Source organism: Pagrus pagrus (assembly GCF_965226575.1).
Source record: "Pagrus pagrus genome assembly, chromosome: 1".
NCBI classification, from domain to species: domain Eukaryota; kingdom Metazoa; phylum Chordata; class Actinopteri; order Spariformes; family Sparidae; genus Pagrus; species Pagrus pagrus.
In genome coordinates, this window is record NC_140185.1 from 5397680 (window position 1) to 5414698 (window position 17019).

Below are 17019 nucleotides of genomic sequence, written 5' to 3' on the forward strand. Positions count from 1 at the left end.
TGCGTCATCTAAGAAGACATTTAGCATCAGCTTTACCAGTGGCGAATCAAAGTGTTCTGGATTCCATCATAAACTACATTGCTGACCAGTAACAAGGACCCGGGTGTCTCCGTGGATACCGGATGATGACTGAGATATGCAGATCAGCAGGACAGCGGGTGACTAGTAACCTGGTGTATAAATACAAACCTTTTTGGACCCAGAAGGTGTACGATAGAGAAGACACAGGAGGCTCAAAAGAAGGCACTACAGTGTCCCTGGATCAAATGATCTCATTATCTTGATCCAATTTTACTCATTATTACAGGAAAACAGAGGAAGTAATATGTTTGACTCATGGTCATTTAGGGCCTCCTATTAAAGTAATAGTTTGATCAGATATAACTGACAACCCTGATAACAACTGACATGAAGAGTTTCTAAACTCCTCAGTCATTCAACCAAACCGTCTGTGAAAGACATTATAAAGGAAAGTGTAAATCATGTGGCCACAGAGTGAACCGTTGTCTACATATCAAAGAGCGAGACAGTCAGAGGAGGACAGTGTACAGTGTTGAGGTTCTCACCGGCAGAAAAGGGTAACTGAGCATAGATGCCATTCACAAAAACCTTGCCATTGGGCTGGACGGTAATCACCTTTACATGAGAGGAGACAAGATGTTATTAAAGAAATCTTTGCATTCTCAATGTATGTTCAATGATGCTGAATGATTAAAAATTGCACTGCATTGCCATGCAACAATGCTGCATCTTTGAAAAAAAAAAACAGAAGTGATTTTCACTGATATTGATTACCTAACTCAGTGAGATGATTTTCACTGCATACTGGACTAAATATAGAAACTAATGGCAAGAAAACAGCAGCCATCTTCCTATGATGTCACACTCACGGTGGGAGGATCATGTTGTGCTGCTGTGTCACAGGGTGCAAGTGAAATTACTGACAGGAGTCTGATAGGGTGTTATAATTGAACTGCTTCCTGGTTGATCAGCAACTGAACAGACTAAGGATAGTGAATATCCAGAGGGACATAGGGCCATCTTTCAAGGTAAAACAACATATTTGATAAATCCCATTAATTTCAATTCGACAACAGCCAACGTTAGCATTCATCCACATCCTAGTCAACATTATTGTTTCATAGTGTTACATGATACCATAGGAAAAGCAAAAATTAATTGAAGCCTGGAAGTAAAACGCACTGGATGTACACAAACTCCAATGTTAGTCAGGAAGAGGTTGAATGCTAACGTTAGCTTATAGCTTATCAAATATATTGTTTTACCTTGAAATATGGCCATGGTCCTTTCAGATGTGTACTATGTAGCTGTTCTGTTGTTCGGTAGCTGATTAATCAGGAAGTGGTAAAATGCTAATGGTTTGTCAGATTCCCCACATTCTTCTAACCTTGAACACAACAGGACGTCTGAGCTTCCCAATCTGAGCATGACATCGTAGAGAATTTTTGATATTTTTTTAGGTTATATTGAAAAAATAAAAAGCACTGTGTGCATGAGTGCTTCTGTGTGTGCATCATACTCACATTAGCTCCACCAGACAAACCCAAAGTAATGGACTTGAGGCAGGTTTCACTCTCAGTCAGTCCACACTGCACTAGTTCTCCGTGCACCATGAACCCGGCTCCACTGCAATCCTAAACACACACACACACACAAACACACACACACATAAAACCAACTTCTAATACACTCAACTACTACAGAATTGAAAGGGCGTATTGAAAAGTGAGTAATATTAGGAAACTGTGATATGTCAATATTGTCTGTATTCCTCAACAATAACACAAGCAAACATTTAAAGAGAATTATTTTTCTTTTTTTTTAAGTAGTGGAGACTAAAGGTTTAGTCGGTTTTGACAAACAAATTGTTCAATGTAACTAATGCTAATGTAACAAAATAGAAAACATTATTAACTTAATCTTATTTTTAACAGACACTAGTACCGGTATGTATTATGACTTATAGTTGGTTTATTTAGTTGTTAATTGAGCAGGGATCAGCTCCAGCCCCCTGTGACACTCGGAGGAAAGATAATGGATGGATGGATGCATATGTGCATTATTTAAAGACCTGTCATTCAATTTGGAAGCCAGGCTTGATCATCCTTATCCTCATCTCATCCTTGATCTTTGGTTAACTTTTATTAAGGTATGTGTCCACAGGAGCATTGTTTGATGCAAGGCCACGCGACCTCTAAACTTTGCACATTTGACCAGAAGAGGTTACATCCACCTGCAGCAACACAAAGACTGATGGGCCTCTGCTCTAGGATTTCAACCCGGACAAACATGTCAGCACATTTGGAAACTTTCTCTTATCTTACAGAAATAGCTAAGTGAAATGTGTTTCTGAAGACATTTTAGTTGAGAAATAAGCCACACAGTTGCAGAATCCATCTGCTTTTTAACTTGGCAATGTTTAGTTTTTAGTGTTTCAGGAGTTTCCAGAGGCATTGCGATGCCCCATCTCTCATAACGTGACGCTCTATTACCATGAATTGCACAGCTTTCTATGTAGACAATGAATGGGAAGTGTGTAAACGAGGGATCCTGTGGACACATTTTAGATTTTGCCTTTTTTTATATGTTAAATAAAGTGATTTATTATATGGGATGGTATAGAGATGTCATGCATAACTCTAATTTTTATTATCTAATTTCATCTTCAACACTTATCAAAGCCTTGTCACAATTATAGCTGTAACTGGTTTGAGGTCGAGGTCTTTAGACCAGACCAGTGTTGTGCATGGATCATTACCATAGTGGAGGTGTGTGTGTATAACAGCAATGATGATGATGTGTGCTACCTTAGCCAGAACGTAGGAGCAGTCCCCGTGGAAGGTGTAGACTTTTCCATCGAAGGTGTTGATATGAGCTCCTCCCTCCACAGAGCAGGTTCCTGGACAGTTCTCCTCTGTACACTTCCACTCGCCACCCTCACACACACTGTCAATGCACACAGTTGAATCTTAATTGCCAAACCAATAGATCATTTAATTTTCAACCATCTCAAAATCTATTTTATGTGCATATTAGGATAAACTAGGCTGAACATGTTAAGGGACCTACTGAATATCTGTACAGCACACATATTGACAAAATAGAAATGGATTTTTTTAATCTGACTGTGCTTATTCTAGCAAAAAAACACATTTTCCTTTGGGTGGAATGTTTCTGACGTGAACATAGACTGACACACATATCATACCAGTTTTTGCAGTGACTGGAGTAAGATTCTCCAGGTCCATAGATCTTGTTATTGTAGCTGCAAGAGCACTGGCTCAGTGGGACACAACCACTTCCTTTTAAATCATCCAGCACCGTGCCTGAATATGATCAAAATATTACTGTATTAAAGCACATTGTGTGTGTGCAACTGTATGCATGTTTGTATGTGTCTCTGTTATACCTGTGGGGCAGAAGCATCCATCGATACAGTGATTGTCACAGGTGTGGCTGGCCTCTGGGTTGGAGCAGGTATCAGCACAGGGGCTCCCACACTCTTTGTACTCCATTTTGTAGGGACATGATTTCCCTGTGAATACATCAGTTGTTTTCACCACTTGACTTAGGATATGTAACTTCTCTGATAATATTTATCAACACAAACTCCACTATTGTAGCCTTGTTCCAGCCCACAGTTCAGAAGCATCCTCTCTATCACAGAACTCCTAACCTTTGAGAAGAGGTGGTGTTGATCTCATGTTATGGATTTGACATGTGTGATGTTTTATGAATCAGCTTACTCAATCTCATTACACTCTGATCTCCTCTTCTCCGGAAAAGTGAAGAAGAGGGTAAGATCGATGAGAATGCTGAATGAGGTGTGGTATAGGTTTGGCCCTTCTCCTGAAATTCTGCTTGATTGCACCAATTCACTACCAAGGCTTGACACAGGCTTGTAGTCGTGTGTTGAGATAAAGCTTTGATAGAGAATTCGTCGGAGCACATATGCACGTTGGACCAATGAAATCTCCAGTTGCTCAAGACAAGACTGGGCAGATCAGACATCCTTAAAATCGTAATGGCTGTAGCCTTACTATGCTTGAGAGGACCAGTGGCCCATGGTTTTGGAATGTCACTGTGGGAGGTCAAGGTGGTAACTCTGATCCTGTGATTAGAGTAATATATGTAAGGAATACCAGATGAGGAGAGTACATGGCAGAAGTGCTGGTAGAACCAGAATCAAGTAGCCACTTGTCCACATTCAGGATCTGAGAATGTTATTTTCTGAACTTCTGGGAGTTGTAAGTTGTTTGCAAGGGTCTGGAAACAGCTATCGAGAGTAAGCTGACTGGGCTGGTGCTGGGAGTCGACGATCAGGGGTATTAGGGAAAGGTTGGCATCAGTGCCAAATATTAATGAACTGTTGTTGGGTGGTGTCTGCAAATGGGCCAAGCTTTGGATTTCTGGAAAGAGAAATCCAAAAGAGACTCAATAACTGTGTTAAAATGACAGGAATAAATACTGTCTGTGCCATTTAAGGCAGCACATGAACAGCATTATGGATGGAGCATTGTTGATTATGCCTATGACTGTAAGGTTGTCTGGTTATACATGGACTTGCAGAACCATTCATAGCTCCACAAGTATGGCTATGACTGTTATGGGGTAGATTTCGTAATGAGCAGAGGAGTGTGACCTGACATTCACTTGCAAACTCTGGGGGCCATTCTACTGCAAACCATCTTCCATTGTAAAAAAACCCAAAACTGTCAGAATGAACAACATCAGTGAGTAAGTTGTTCATTGCAAAAGAAGGTCAATCTGTTCCAGCTGGCAAGATGGCTGAGCCAAAGACAGAGACTGTAACGGCATCAATTGTCCAGGAGATGGAATTCAACAGTGAAACATATTTGTGTTGAGAGTGTTTCCAAGGAACTCAAAGGATGTGGAAAGGCCTGTGTTTTCTCTGCAGACTTAGAAAACTGAAGTCAGAGTGACCATACAGGAAGCTGGTGGTGATGAGGGAGGGGACATAATGAGGACATCGTAATAAAGAGATGGACATTGAATGGACATCGGACATCTTGTGGATGTTAGTTAGCACAGTGTTGTAGTAAGAGAGAAACAGAAAATTCTACCTAAACAGACATAATGAAACATTCAGTTTTAACTTATCTGTGGTTTTGCAAAAATGTACTTAGCTACATTTAGTCTTGCGATTGGATTGGGTGATTACATGGCTGATGGTGACGTGGTGAAGGCAGAAATCTTCACTCAGAATCAAACTATCAATGCTGGAGATGGTTTCTTTTGATACAGGATGGTTCTTTCTTTTCTGTTTCTGTTTCTCTTCTTGAATTTTTGTTTAATTACAGTGGGTCTGTGTTTTTAACTCACTGGACCAGACAGAGTCCAGACAGAGCAAACAAACTCTCCTACTCACAGATAATTTGATTAGTATTGTCTAATAAGTGTACTCACAGCAGAGCTCTTTGGTCCTCCAGTTGTGGGGCTTGCCACCAGCATGGACACATTGTCTAGAGAACTCAGACACAGTGTTGCACAGGCAGAACGGGTCTGCATGTTTATCTATGCCACTGCCGCAGTGACAGAGGTCTGCAGTACAAGCAGAGGTGAAGGAGGCGACATCCAGCAGACTGTGACAGCTGTTGAAAGCAGGTCCTGTAAGGATCTGCTCACACAGAGGTTTCTACAGGACAGACACACAGACAGACAGAAATAAAATTAAAAAAACGATAAAAATTGAGAAACTTGGCTCCCACAGGACAGCTACAAACATTTTATAGAATAAGATGCATTTCTTTAGATTAAACAAGCCAATAGTTATAAGATGTACGAGATCAACCTTAAATATCAGTAACAGTAGTACAATGTAACAAACACAGTAATGCAGCAGTTATTACTCCACAAATATCATACATAGTAATAGTAAAACACTGACAGAGAACATTTTTATACACAATGAGTATTTATACTTTCGATACTTTTACCAAAGTAAGATTTTGACTGCAGGGTTTTCACTTGTAGTGGGGTGGTCAGGAGGGTTTAAACCTGTGTTATCCTGGCCTGAGTCACATGATCACTTTAAATTGCTTTGTCCACAGAAGCAGCAAACTGCATCACTGGTTAAGCCTGAACCTGCTTTCTGTATCCTGTAGAAACCACCTAAACTCCTCTAGAGGTCACTGTATCTGAGGGTTACATTTAACTTCTTGCAGAAAGGGTTTAACAGTTTAAGGTCAAAAGGTTCAGTAAAAGGACTGTAATCATTTCTTGTGTCAGATCTCTTAGCATGTATCTTCTTGAAGGCAAAACTATAATCAAGTGTCAGACTGATATTACTGTGTTATTACAATGTGTTACTGCTACATTCTTTGTTTTTTTTCATGGCAGAAAAAAAATTACTGATCATCTGACACATTAAGCAATCGCTAATTACTGCAATTACGTTTGCCAGTAATGTTTAAATCTCAGAAAAAATAAACTACTCATATGTGGTCAGGTCGATGCCTGCTGCAGGAAACTTACACTGTATATGTGACAGATTGTTTGGTATGATGTGCTCATTCTATCTTAAGCAACTGAAATGACTTTCAACTCATCAGGAAAATCTCACACACACACACACACACACACACACACACACACACACACACACACACACATACACACACACACACACACACATACTTGTTGCTTGGAGCTGCAACAGCACAACCCACAGTAATCCAGTCTACTAGTACTCCTTTTCCACACCTGGGTGCTGGTCATGGTGCTGGTCATGGTACTGGTCATGGTACTGGTCATGGTAGTGATCATGGTACTGGTCATGGTCGTGATCATGGTGCTGTTCATGGTGCTGGTCATGGTAGTGATCATGGTACTGGTCATGGTGCTGGTCATGTTGCTGATCATGGTAGTGGTCATGGTACTGGTCATGGTTCTGGTCATGGTGCTGGTCATGGTAGTGATCATGGTACTGGTCATGGTGCTGGTCATGGTGCTGGTCATGGTAGTGGTCATTGTACTGGTCATGGTGCTGGTCATAGTAGTGGTCATGGTAGTGGTCATGGTGCTGGTCATGGTGCTGGTCACAGTAGTGGTCATGGTACTGGTCATGGTGCTGGTCATGGTGCTGGTCATAGTAGTGGTCATGGTACTGGTCATGGTGCTGGTCATGGTGCTGGTCATGGTTCTGGTCATGGTGCTGGTCATGGTACTGGTCATGGTGCTGGTCATGGTGCTGGTCATGGTAGTTATATAGTATTCTGTAGAATGTTTTTTTGTTTTCCATTTTGGTTTTCATATAAGTGGATGAAGTCTAACCATGTTATTGCAGCTTTCTGTTGATTCCAGTGTGAAGTCAGAGCAGCTTTCAGTTGGACCATCCATTTTCCAGAAGTTAGCAAAATCCATGGGGGATATTTTCACACCTGTTCAGATGATATTATAGAAACACAGCTCAGTTTTGTGGCCATGCCTACATCACACCACTGACTGACTTGTTAAAGTGGTTCAAAGTGTACCGTGGCTGTAAAACTCGTTGTGGAGCTGGACCCCATTGAAGTCTCCACAAAGACCACAGGTTTGGTTCTTGTACTTCTGGTCTAGCTCCACCTGTGAGAACAAAACCATCAACCATCGCCTTAAGGAGCTACGTGATACTTTAAATTCAAAGCTTTGACAGTATTTTGAAACAATAATTGTCAGAGCAGGCTCTTCTGTGTAGTCATAGTCCTACCAGAAAGGAGTCCTCCTCATTCCAGATAGCAACCAATCCCAGCTTTGCTCTGATCTTGATGTAGGTGGGAGTTTTCTCAATGAGCACTCCTGGTCGACTGACTGGTAGGATGATTCTGCAAGAAAAGATAGTTAAGAGAAGTTACATTATTTTGCCCATTAAGTTGTTTTTCAAACTTTTGTTCAGAGCTGAAAGGAGACTTTGAATGGAGCTCTAATGATACCTCACCATGTAAGAAAGCATTACGGCAAAGAGTAGCAGTCGATGCCAGTATTTTATGAGGTAAATGTACTTCTAAACCTGATGGCTTTAGTTTTATACTCTGCTGTTATGGTGAAAGATAGCAGCACATACAGCTCCAAATCTTGATCAATGTATTGAGTGCACAGTTGTGACAAGACTCAAAACAAAGAGGACTTTGGCACCCACTTCTGATTTATTAATTGTGGACAGAAGAATAATGTGTTTCAGCTATAAGCCATCACCAGCGTAATCCTAACAGCAGAAATGACTTTTTATATCAACAAGTGAGGTGCAGCCACCAATCATCAAATACAATACACAATTTCATGCTAGGATCCATCCATGACTGACCTGTCAAGAAACAGACTCTCCTAATAAAGGAGGTGTCACAGCAATAATTAGCAACAACGATAACAAGTGTCACAGGCTGAAAGATAATGAATATAAGTTGATGAATGCCTGAGAATGGAAGCATATTGCAAGAGTTTACATATAAATAGCTATATAACCCAGATTAATAAATATAGATACACATGAATATATAAAAATGTGTTATGCAGAAAATAATCTTCACTCCGTACATATGCACAAAATGCACAAAACACATAAAGAATCTAAAAACACTGACAATGCTGTTTCAGTGACTGTTACTCGCGGCAAGTGTTTACAAAGGATGGTTCTGAAGATATGTCGTCCTAAACAAAGATTCCTCTTTTGACGTGAATGAACTGAACTAACCACTGCTATAAATAGTGTTAAACACACAATATGTCATTTATGCTGCGAGGGGGACTCTATTGAAAAAACAAAACAAAGACATTTTCCTGAGTGTTGTGTGGGGAGGGCCGCTGCTTGCAGCCAGCTCCAGAGGAGATAGTTGGGTACAGAACCAGAACTTCTGTTGGAATAAACACCCAGAGTCACATCAGATTCTGCTCTGATCTGGAGTCGTTTACAGACGAGGCGACAGCTCAAAATTATTTTTTCTTACTTTATCCACCTGACTGCAGGGACAGCCTCCATTATCAGGTGTTTATTTACTGTATGTTGACTGCCGACAGGAGCTTGAGGGTAAATGTACTGAACTTCATTAATGTAATATTACAGCGAGGAGAGGGGAAAAGAAAGAGAACCGGAGTCTCTTGAGTGGTGAGTTCAGTGAGAGGTTGACCTGAACTCAAACAAACAGACACACACCCAGCCACTGCTTTCCTATCTTATGGCTAATGTACAGTAAAGTTATCACGTGTGTGTGTAATGTGAATAAACGCAAATGGTCCAGTGGTCATACTTGCTTTGGTGGTAAACACATTATTACTGATGAAAATCTACATAATATTAATATTACATAATATAATATAATATTACATAATATAACCATACATAATATTTCATCTCATCCTTCCTCACTCTCAGGCAACCTAATGAAAGCACTGTTTACCTTGAGTAAACTTGCAGATTTCTCTGGTTTGAACAGTGTTGGAAACATTTGAGATAATGTAATTAATCAACTTCAACTTTACATCTTTAATAGAAACGCCGTGAATAGATTTCTAAGATAATGTATCTGTTCCTGTTCATGCTAATCAAGTCATTATTGAAATTCACTCTAATAACAATAATAAAACTTGTTATTTATATAGCAATTTTCATGTTACTCAAAGACACTTTACATAATAAAAAACCTCTTCCTGTTGGGGTTTTGATAGTGAGGTATAAGATACTTTTTAAAATGATCAGAGTGTATCATTCAATCTGAAGCAATAAGTTAAGAGTGGAAAGGTTGTTTTCTTTTTTCAGGGTTTTTAACGTGAACTTACGATTTGCCATCAATGACCACTGAGCCCTTAGACAGCTCCACCACTGACCCCTCCAGCTTCATAGTAATGGTTTTGATGGTGGGACGACCGTCAGCCTCATCTCTTCTTATCTGGATGTTAAAGTCCTTGTAACTGCTCCTGCATGCAGAGGTCAGGACATAGTTGCAGGTGGAGTGCAGCTGGAAAACATCCCCATCAAAGGTTTTGTAGTGGAAGTTGCCCCACGTACTGCAAATCTGGCCATTGTGGACGGGACTCACACCTACAGAGATAAATCAGCACGTGAAACCACAAGAGCAGGCATATTTTACATAAGTTTTTACTCACATGAATGAACGCTCACACATCTTCAAAAACCAACAAGTTCACCTGTTATTTTGTCAGGAATCTGGGAGGAGAACGTGCTCACAGCAGACTTTGCCTCTGTTGAAAGAAGTAAAGGTTATTTGTCAGTAATCAATCATCAACTCTCAAAACACGTAGGTACATAGGTAAAATGGGTCAGAATTTGAACTACTAATGGTTAGTCTGTTTAATGTAGTATAATGTATGTACCGCTGTGCCAAGCTGCTACGATGGCTGACAGGGTCAGACATAGCAGCCACTCGTTAGCCATAGCCATTTGCTTCTCCACGAGACTCTAAGAGAGATGGGAGGGAGGCCTAGCTCTTTATACCAGGGGGCAAGGTCTTAATGTGGCAGGTGAAGGAGTGGCATTCCCATAGCTTCACATGGTGATTCATGACTGCTGGTCCTGCCTGAGCCATTTGTTTCCCACTCCCCTTCACACAGCTGATATGAAGGGCGAGGTTACAGAGCAAACAGATGCTCACCTTACATCCCTGATGGAGACAGAGTAGCCCCTCTAAAGGCCACGGCCTGTACACATGTAGAATCCATGTCTACAATGATTTTATTTTTTCACTTTGTCCATCTGAGGTGTACTTGAATAATGCCAACTGATATATATCTGTATCCATATAGCATATGGCAATGAAGTAGAAATACTTCCTCATAGTGGCCCATACCAACACTTCAACAGTCTCAACCACCATCCCCTCCACCTCCTGACATGAACGTCAGGTAATAAACTTTGATGTGAACCTGATGTGACGTGTTTTGTGGAAACGTTTGTACAGTACAAAGCATGTGTGTCGGTGGTTTGCAGAAACGTGAAGTGCCAACATTTTATCCTTGTGACTGGGCTCAAAATCATCAATACTTGAAGGAAGTTGAAGGATTGGGGATAACTGTTGCTTGAAACTGCAACTCAAAACCAGAAAGCTTATGTCCTGTATCTGAGTGGATGTTTTAGTCAGTTTGTACAAAACCAGTGAGAAAGAAAACAAAGGTTATGTGTGTTCAGGCTCAAAGCTTCAGGATACAGCTTTGGCATTATTTAAGGTTCAAGTAGGAAACACCCACAACAACAAAATCTGACTTTGAACTGTGGGAATAACAAATCACCATTGTGACCAATTATGTGTTGATATAATAAGAGGCTTCAGATAAATAAGGACTTCTTTAAATAATCTCCTACGTGTTTTTATTAGCTTTGTTTTATCATATTTTGACTCAAGCGATAAAAGCTTGAACTTATTGAAGGTGTGTTCAGACCTCTGAGCGATTAACACCTTTGTCTTTTGTTTCCTTATCATGAGCAGTCATCTTCAACAATAGTAAGACTCAACAGTGACTCAACATGAATGGAATAAAGAGATTACTTCAATTCAACTTGGTTCATTACAGATCCATTAGCATTGTTTTACCATCCACCCAAATGAGATTATGTGGCAGAAGTGGGTCTGCTGTATGATGCCAAGCCGTGGGTGTAGCTGTCGTCGACGTAGCAGCACAAAACAGCAATTGTTTTCAGTCATGCTTTTTGAATCCTATTGTTCTCTATATCACCCCCACAACAAAATCTCATAATAATGGCTCACGTATACATATATGCATGATACACCAACTAACTGCATGTCTGACATGCAGTTAGTTGGTATATCATGTAAAGAAAGTTAGAAACAATATCTGGTATCACTGAAATATAAAAATAAAAGAAAGCACTAGTTCACATACTGGTGGGTTTTTAATGACTATACAGTGAGTTTCTATAGTTGGATTTCTTTACGTAATTTCTGATGTCACCATAATATACAAAGCTACTTCTAGTAAGTAACATTTTTGTGTAGATTCTGGCCCCATGGACAAAAGCAGTCAAGCACCACCGAGCTAGCCTGATCTTGATCTGGCTCGCTCTGTGGTGCTTAAGCTTCAAGTCTAGAGAAAGACACAATTTATGTTCAATACATATTTTCTTAATTTAACACGGCTGTTTGCAGGATGCAGAACGATAAGATAATGTATCTTTTTGCGGCCATGTAGGATTAATAACTGTTATATGATGTTGATGAAACAAAGTAAACTCTGTTTCAGTGCCACACCACCAGACTACAGGGCAGCTTCTTCCCTCTGGATGTGAGACTCCTCAGTTCATCCTCTGAACCATGAAAAAAAGTTTACATTTTATTGCAAATCCAACCCAGATAATTCAGAATCCGACCCTGTGACGTGCATTAATGTTAACTATAATAACTATATAGAAATAGCCTATCTTCTCGCTGATGGTCTTGTAGTGTGTTAGTCAAATATTCCTATGATATTCTCTGTCATCATTATTGTTTTGGTATCTTGTGATCTTATTCATTTATCTTAGTTTTCATTTATCATATATTGTGGTAACATACTGAATCCTGTTGAAGCTAAGTTAGTTTATGACCTTGTTTTCTTATCTCAGCTAATGTATGTGTAAAATATTGGGTCACGATCGCATATATGTACAATCCATATATACGATCCGTATATATGATCCATGTATACGATCCATATATACGATCCATATATACGATCCATGTATACAATCCATATATACGATCCATATATATACGATCCATGTATACGACCCACAGATACGATCCATGTATATGATCCATATATACGATCCATGTATACAATCCATATATACGATCCATGTAACAGGGAGAATAGGCGTCATGTTCATACCACACCCAGATCATTGTCAGCACACCTGCGCCCTTTTGTTTCTTTTCAACCCTCATTATTGGTCACGATGACACTAATAACCTTTACCAACCTTGTACTAACCCTTTTAGATAATATAGGCTGAAAACATTATATTTAATGAACAGATAATCTTTAGAGCCTTGGCGGTATAATAATTGGATTAAGTTGTGTTAAATTTAAATGTCATTTAGTCGTCAGTCATTTTGAGCATACTGAACTCAGCATCCTGTCAGTCTACTCAGATGAGAGGAGGGACCAAGCAAATGTAAGTCTAACTTTTTGTTACTGCAGACTGTCCAATGAAACCAAAAATAGCCCGAATTATCGCAAACAAATTTTACCTGCCCAATTATAAAAGTAGCCCAGCCCAATGAAGACATACTGTATATAATCCTTTGACCTGTTTGAAAACTCAAAAATCATCACATGTGCAGATGCACTGAACATTTTGGAATCCTTATTTTTAAGTGTGAAATTTCCATTCTTGATCTATGCGATATTTTTACATTAGTCCTTTGAGATGTATGTTGTCTTATACAGGCTAGTATTTATGATAGTAGCACAAAAACCCAAAGGGAACATGGCAGCTTTGGTGCTGAATAATATGTAATATGAATAAAGTTGCACAATATTTCGATATTCTGAGTCATCTGAAATGTGACAACAATGGGTCAACGTGTGTTTGGACAGCATTCACCTCCTTTAACCAACAATGATAACTTGGCAGTTCTGGCCCAATCACAATAACCCAGCACCTGTGGTTTGAGCTGCATTATTTTGAAGAAATCTGACAGCAAATATTGGATAAGATGATGACATGCCTGAATCATGTGTACATATAAAAAGCTCAATGGGAACTCCCATCTTTATCACCTAGAGTTATCGCTTATGATCAAAATGTTAAGGAGAGTCAGTAGTATTTTGGCTTACTAATGGACAATACCAGAATAGTCTCCACGCATGTAGGCTTTAATTTTACTTTCATGTTATTTAATAAGCTGATTATAAGAGTACCAGAGTACTGAGTGATTTGAAACATGTTGATGGGCGTTGCAGCTGGTTTCCCAAGATGGTCCAAAGTTTTCCTATAATATACAATTGTGCAATAGAATACCCACTCACAGCAATTTCAGTATTAATACATGTTATTATTATTCAGTTTAGGCGCTGACAGATTAATGTTAGGTAAAGATTGTGGTCTGTGATTTATACAGACAGTCCACAGTGACTTGAGACGTGAGGCACAGTGTTTATTTTATTCATTATCAACACAAACCAACCTGTCTTTTAACCTGAACCATAATCCTTTTGTTGCCTAACCCGAACCACATGTAGAATTCAGGATGTGAAACCCTGTCTTCAGTGTTTCTCCTGTATTTCATATTCTCGACCCAGCTCAACCACCATCTTCACTTTGATCAGTCGATAAAATGAAATCCAGACAGCAAGTTTTCTTTATATATATTTCTTTATAAGATATATTTTGCAATACAAATGAGTTGTATAAAAATGTGATTGTAGTTGGACCACAACATGTCTGGGTGACAGAGGTAACAAGAGTATTCAGCTGATTTTATTCAGCAGCTCCATGAGAAGCTCATGTGTCCTGACACATTGTTCTGCCCCCTTTAAAACAAATCAAAGGGCCATTTCTAAAACATTAGCTGTTGAATTGAAGTCATAATTCATAAATAATGGTCACCTGACCTCGTTGAGTTCCAGCTGGGCTCCATTGACTTGCTACATCAATCAGTTCCAGTGAGGTTTATGAGAGAATATAATGAAATGTAACTCTTCTGTTTTTCAGTTTTTTATTTATTACATGTCTGGTATAATACACATTTTCTCTGATGAGATTATCTCACATGAAAGTAGCTACTACAACAGTCAGTATTACAGTAATGCAATCATCAGGCCAGCAGAACTGAAAACAGCTTGTTTTCATCATTGACAGCTGTTCTTGGACATCAGTGTTATGATACCATATGATATGATATCCTCATAACCGTCTGAGAGTTCTCTCCTCCCAGAGTTAATGGCTGCTCCTCTCCCTCTCAGGACTCCTGAAAGTGCACATGCTTCCGCTGATATGAAAACAGTCATTAATCACAGTTAACTGGTTTCCTCTATTGTTCAGTGCTGTCAGCAGTGTGTTAGCAACACAATACAACCGGTCAACATTGGCAAAGTTACAGTAGCAGTGACGTCTTAAAGTAGCCTGTTAGTTGCTAGTCAGTGCTTAAAGAATGACTGACTGACACTCATGGGAAAATGCATTGTAATTATTTATTGTGATTCAATTATTGTTGTTATTATCCTCTTCATTTCTGTTCATTCTCTCTGACTTTCCTGTCCTGTCTGAAGCACTCAGTCCACACACACAAGTCCACTGGTTCCAACTGAGGACGTCTTTAAAAACAGCTCACAAATGTGAAGTTCACATCCCTCAAGCAGGAAACAGTGCTACTGGATTGGACTTGGAGATTTGAAGAACAAGACTCCTTTCAGCAACAGATTAACTGGTATTTGGTGCTCTAGTGAGTATCTGGGGCAGCAGGACAGAATCAAAATAAACCTGTGTGAGTTCATAGTTAATATGGAATATGTCCGTAAGTGCAATTATTCTCTTTTCTGCCCAGAATAAACGTACAGTTGCCCCGTACAACAAAATGAGAGCATGGCTATACAAAGTAGTAGAGTGTGAGCTGTCTGTGTGGATGAATGTACGGCTCAACTGTCAGAAAAACTTTCCTACTAATATGTTCTAAAACAGAAGGAGGAGGAGGAGGACAGTGTAAGTGATGATGAGACATACTGCTGTAAAAACATGTTTATGACAATGAGATGTAGAAACCGCGACTCAAAATCAACTGTTTTCAATCAACAATTAATAGGCCTATAGCATTCATTTATATTTTCACATCATGTGGTAACTCTGCAGTGGGCTACTGATGCTTACAGTATAAGGCTCTTGAACTTTACATTTCCAGTTCAATGATGTGTTGGTGCATTTATGAAATAAAAGAAGTAGCCCACAATAAATAGAAATAGAGTAGAAATGCAGAACTATGCAGACCTACTCAAGTCCTCCCTGTTAGTGAAAATGTACAAAATAAAAATTAGCCCCACTTGATAATAAATAAAACACTGCAGCAGCCGAGATTTAAAAACAGTAAAAATAAAATAAAATAAAACCACAGGACAGTTTAAATTTATTTTAGTCCACTTTGAGTTAATCCTTCTTTATTTATCCTCAGCCACATACAGCGATCAACCCAGCTGTTTATAACAGCTTGAACTGATATTGTCTGGTTTGCTTGTATTTGTTAGCTTGCTGGCTCTGTTCATGTTTAACATCATAGAAAATGACGGCCCCTCGCAAGTGATTCCCTGATTACTACATAAAGTGCGTGTGTGTGTGTGTGTGTGTGTGCGTGTGTGTGTGTGTGTGTGAGCACACTTGCCTTACATTTTAGCCAATGCATTTAATATCAATCTAGATAATATCATTCATTTGACTGCAGTCCAAGACCAAAGTTGTTGAATAATTTCAGCTAACGTTAGCATCCTGAATGAGCTGTGCTGCTGTCATGACCTCACTCCTTCTGCCAGCACATGACCTGAATCAATGATGGAGTGTATTTCTGCACATTCACTCAACTGAGCTGACTAAAGAATGGATTTTTTCAGGAAGTGATTCTGTTCCATTCATTCACACAACACATAAACACGAACACTAAACAGCTACATGCTAGCCAATTAATCAATGAAGCTAAATGTCACTGTTTTACACAGGAAACAGTTGACTAATTAAATCTATAAGAACGTGTGATATTTTCTTAAAAGTGAGTGTGAAAACAATTTGACTCCAGAGACACGGCTACCACTTCAAGTGTAACTCTGGACTTAAATATCTTTTACATTACTCACAAAATAGGAAGCTTATATGACAGAAACTTCTCATGCTTGATTGATAAGATTAAGACAGACTTTAACAGGTGGAAGACAATCTGTATATCTCTGACAGGCAGAGTGAAGTGTATTAAGATGAATGTTTTGCCTCGGTTTTTATATTTATTTCAATGTCTCCCAGTGTTTTCACTATCTTATAATAAGCAAACAAGAGTAAGTAAACCAATACTA

At 39.3% G+C, this 17019-nt stretch overlaps 1 protein-coding gene across 1 annotated transcript in view; it reads right to left on the reverse strand.

The window, feature by feature from the left end:
• LOC311267514 (mucin-5AC-like) overlaps positions 1-10408 on the reverse strand; it is a gene marked incomplete at its 5' end in the record, with an annotated part of 63824 nt that extends 53416 nt beyond the window's left edge. Inside the window, 11 exons of the mRNA XM_084370607.1 lie at positions 567-636; positions 1545-1655; positions 2829-2967; positions 3230-3347; positions 3431-3556; positions 5449-5677; positions 7315-7421; positions 7515-7605; positions 7730-7844; positions 9793-10054; positions 10348-10408. Coding sequence (XP_084226733.1) covers positions 567-636; positions 1545-1655; positions 2829-2967; positions 3230-3347; positions 3431-3556; positions 5449-5677; positions 7315-7421; positions 7515-7605; positions 7730-7844; positions 9793-10054; positions 10348-10408 — 1429 coding nt within the window. The remainder of the gene's footprint in view (positions 1-566; positions 637-1544; positions 1656-2828; positions 2968-3229; positions 3348-3430; positions 3557-5448; positions 5678-7314; positions 7422-7514; positions 7606-7729; positions 7845-9792; positions 10055-10347) is intronic.
• Positions 10409-17019: the final 6611 nt, after the last annotated feature.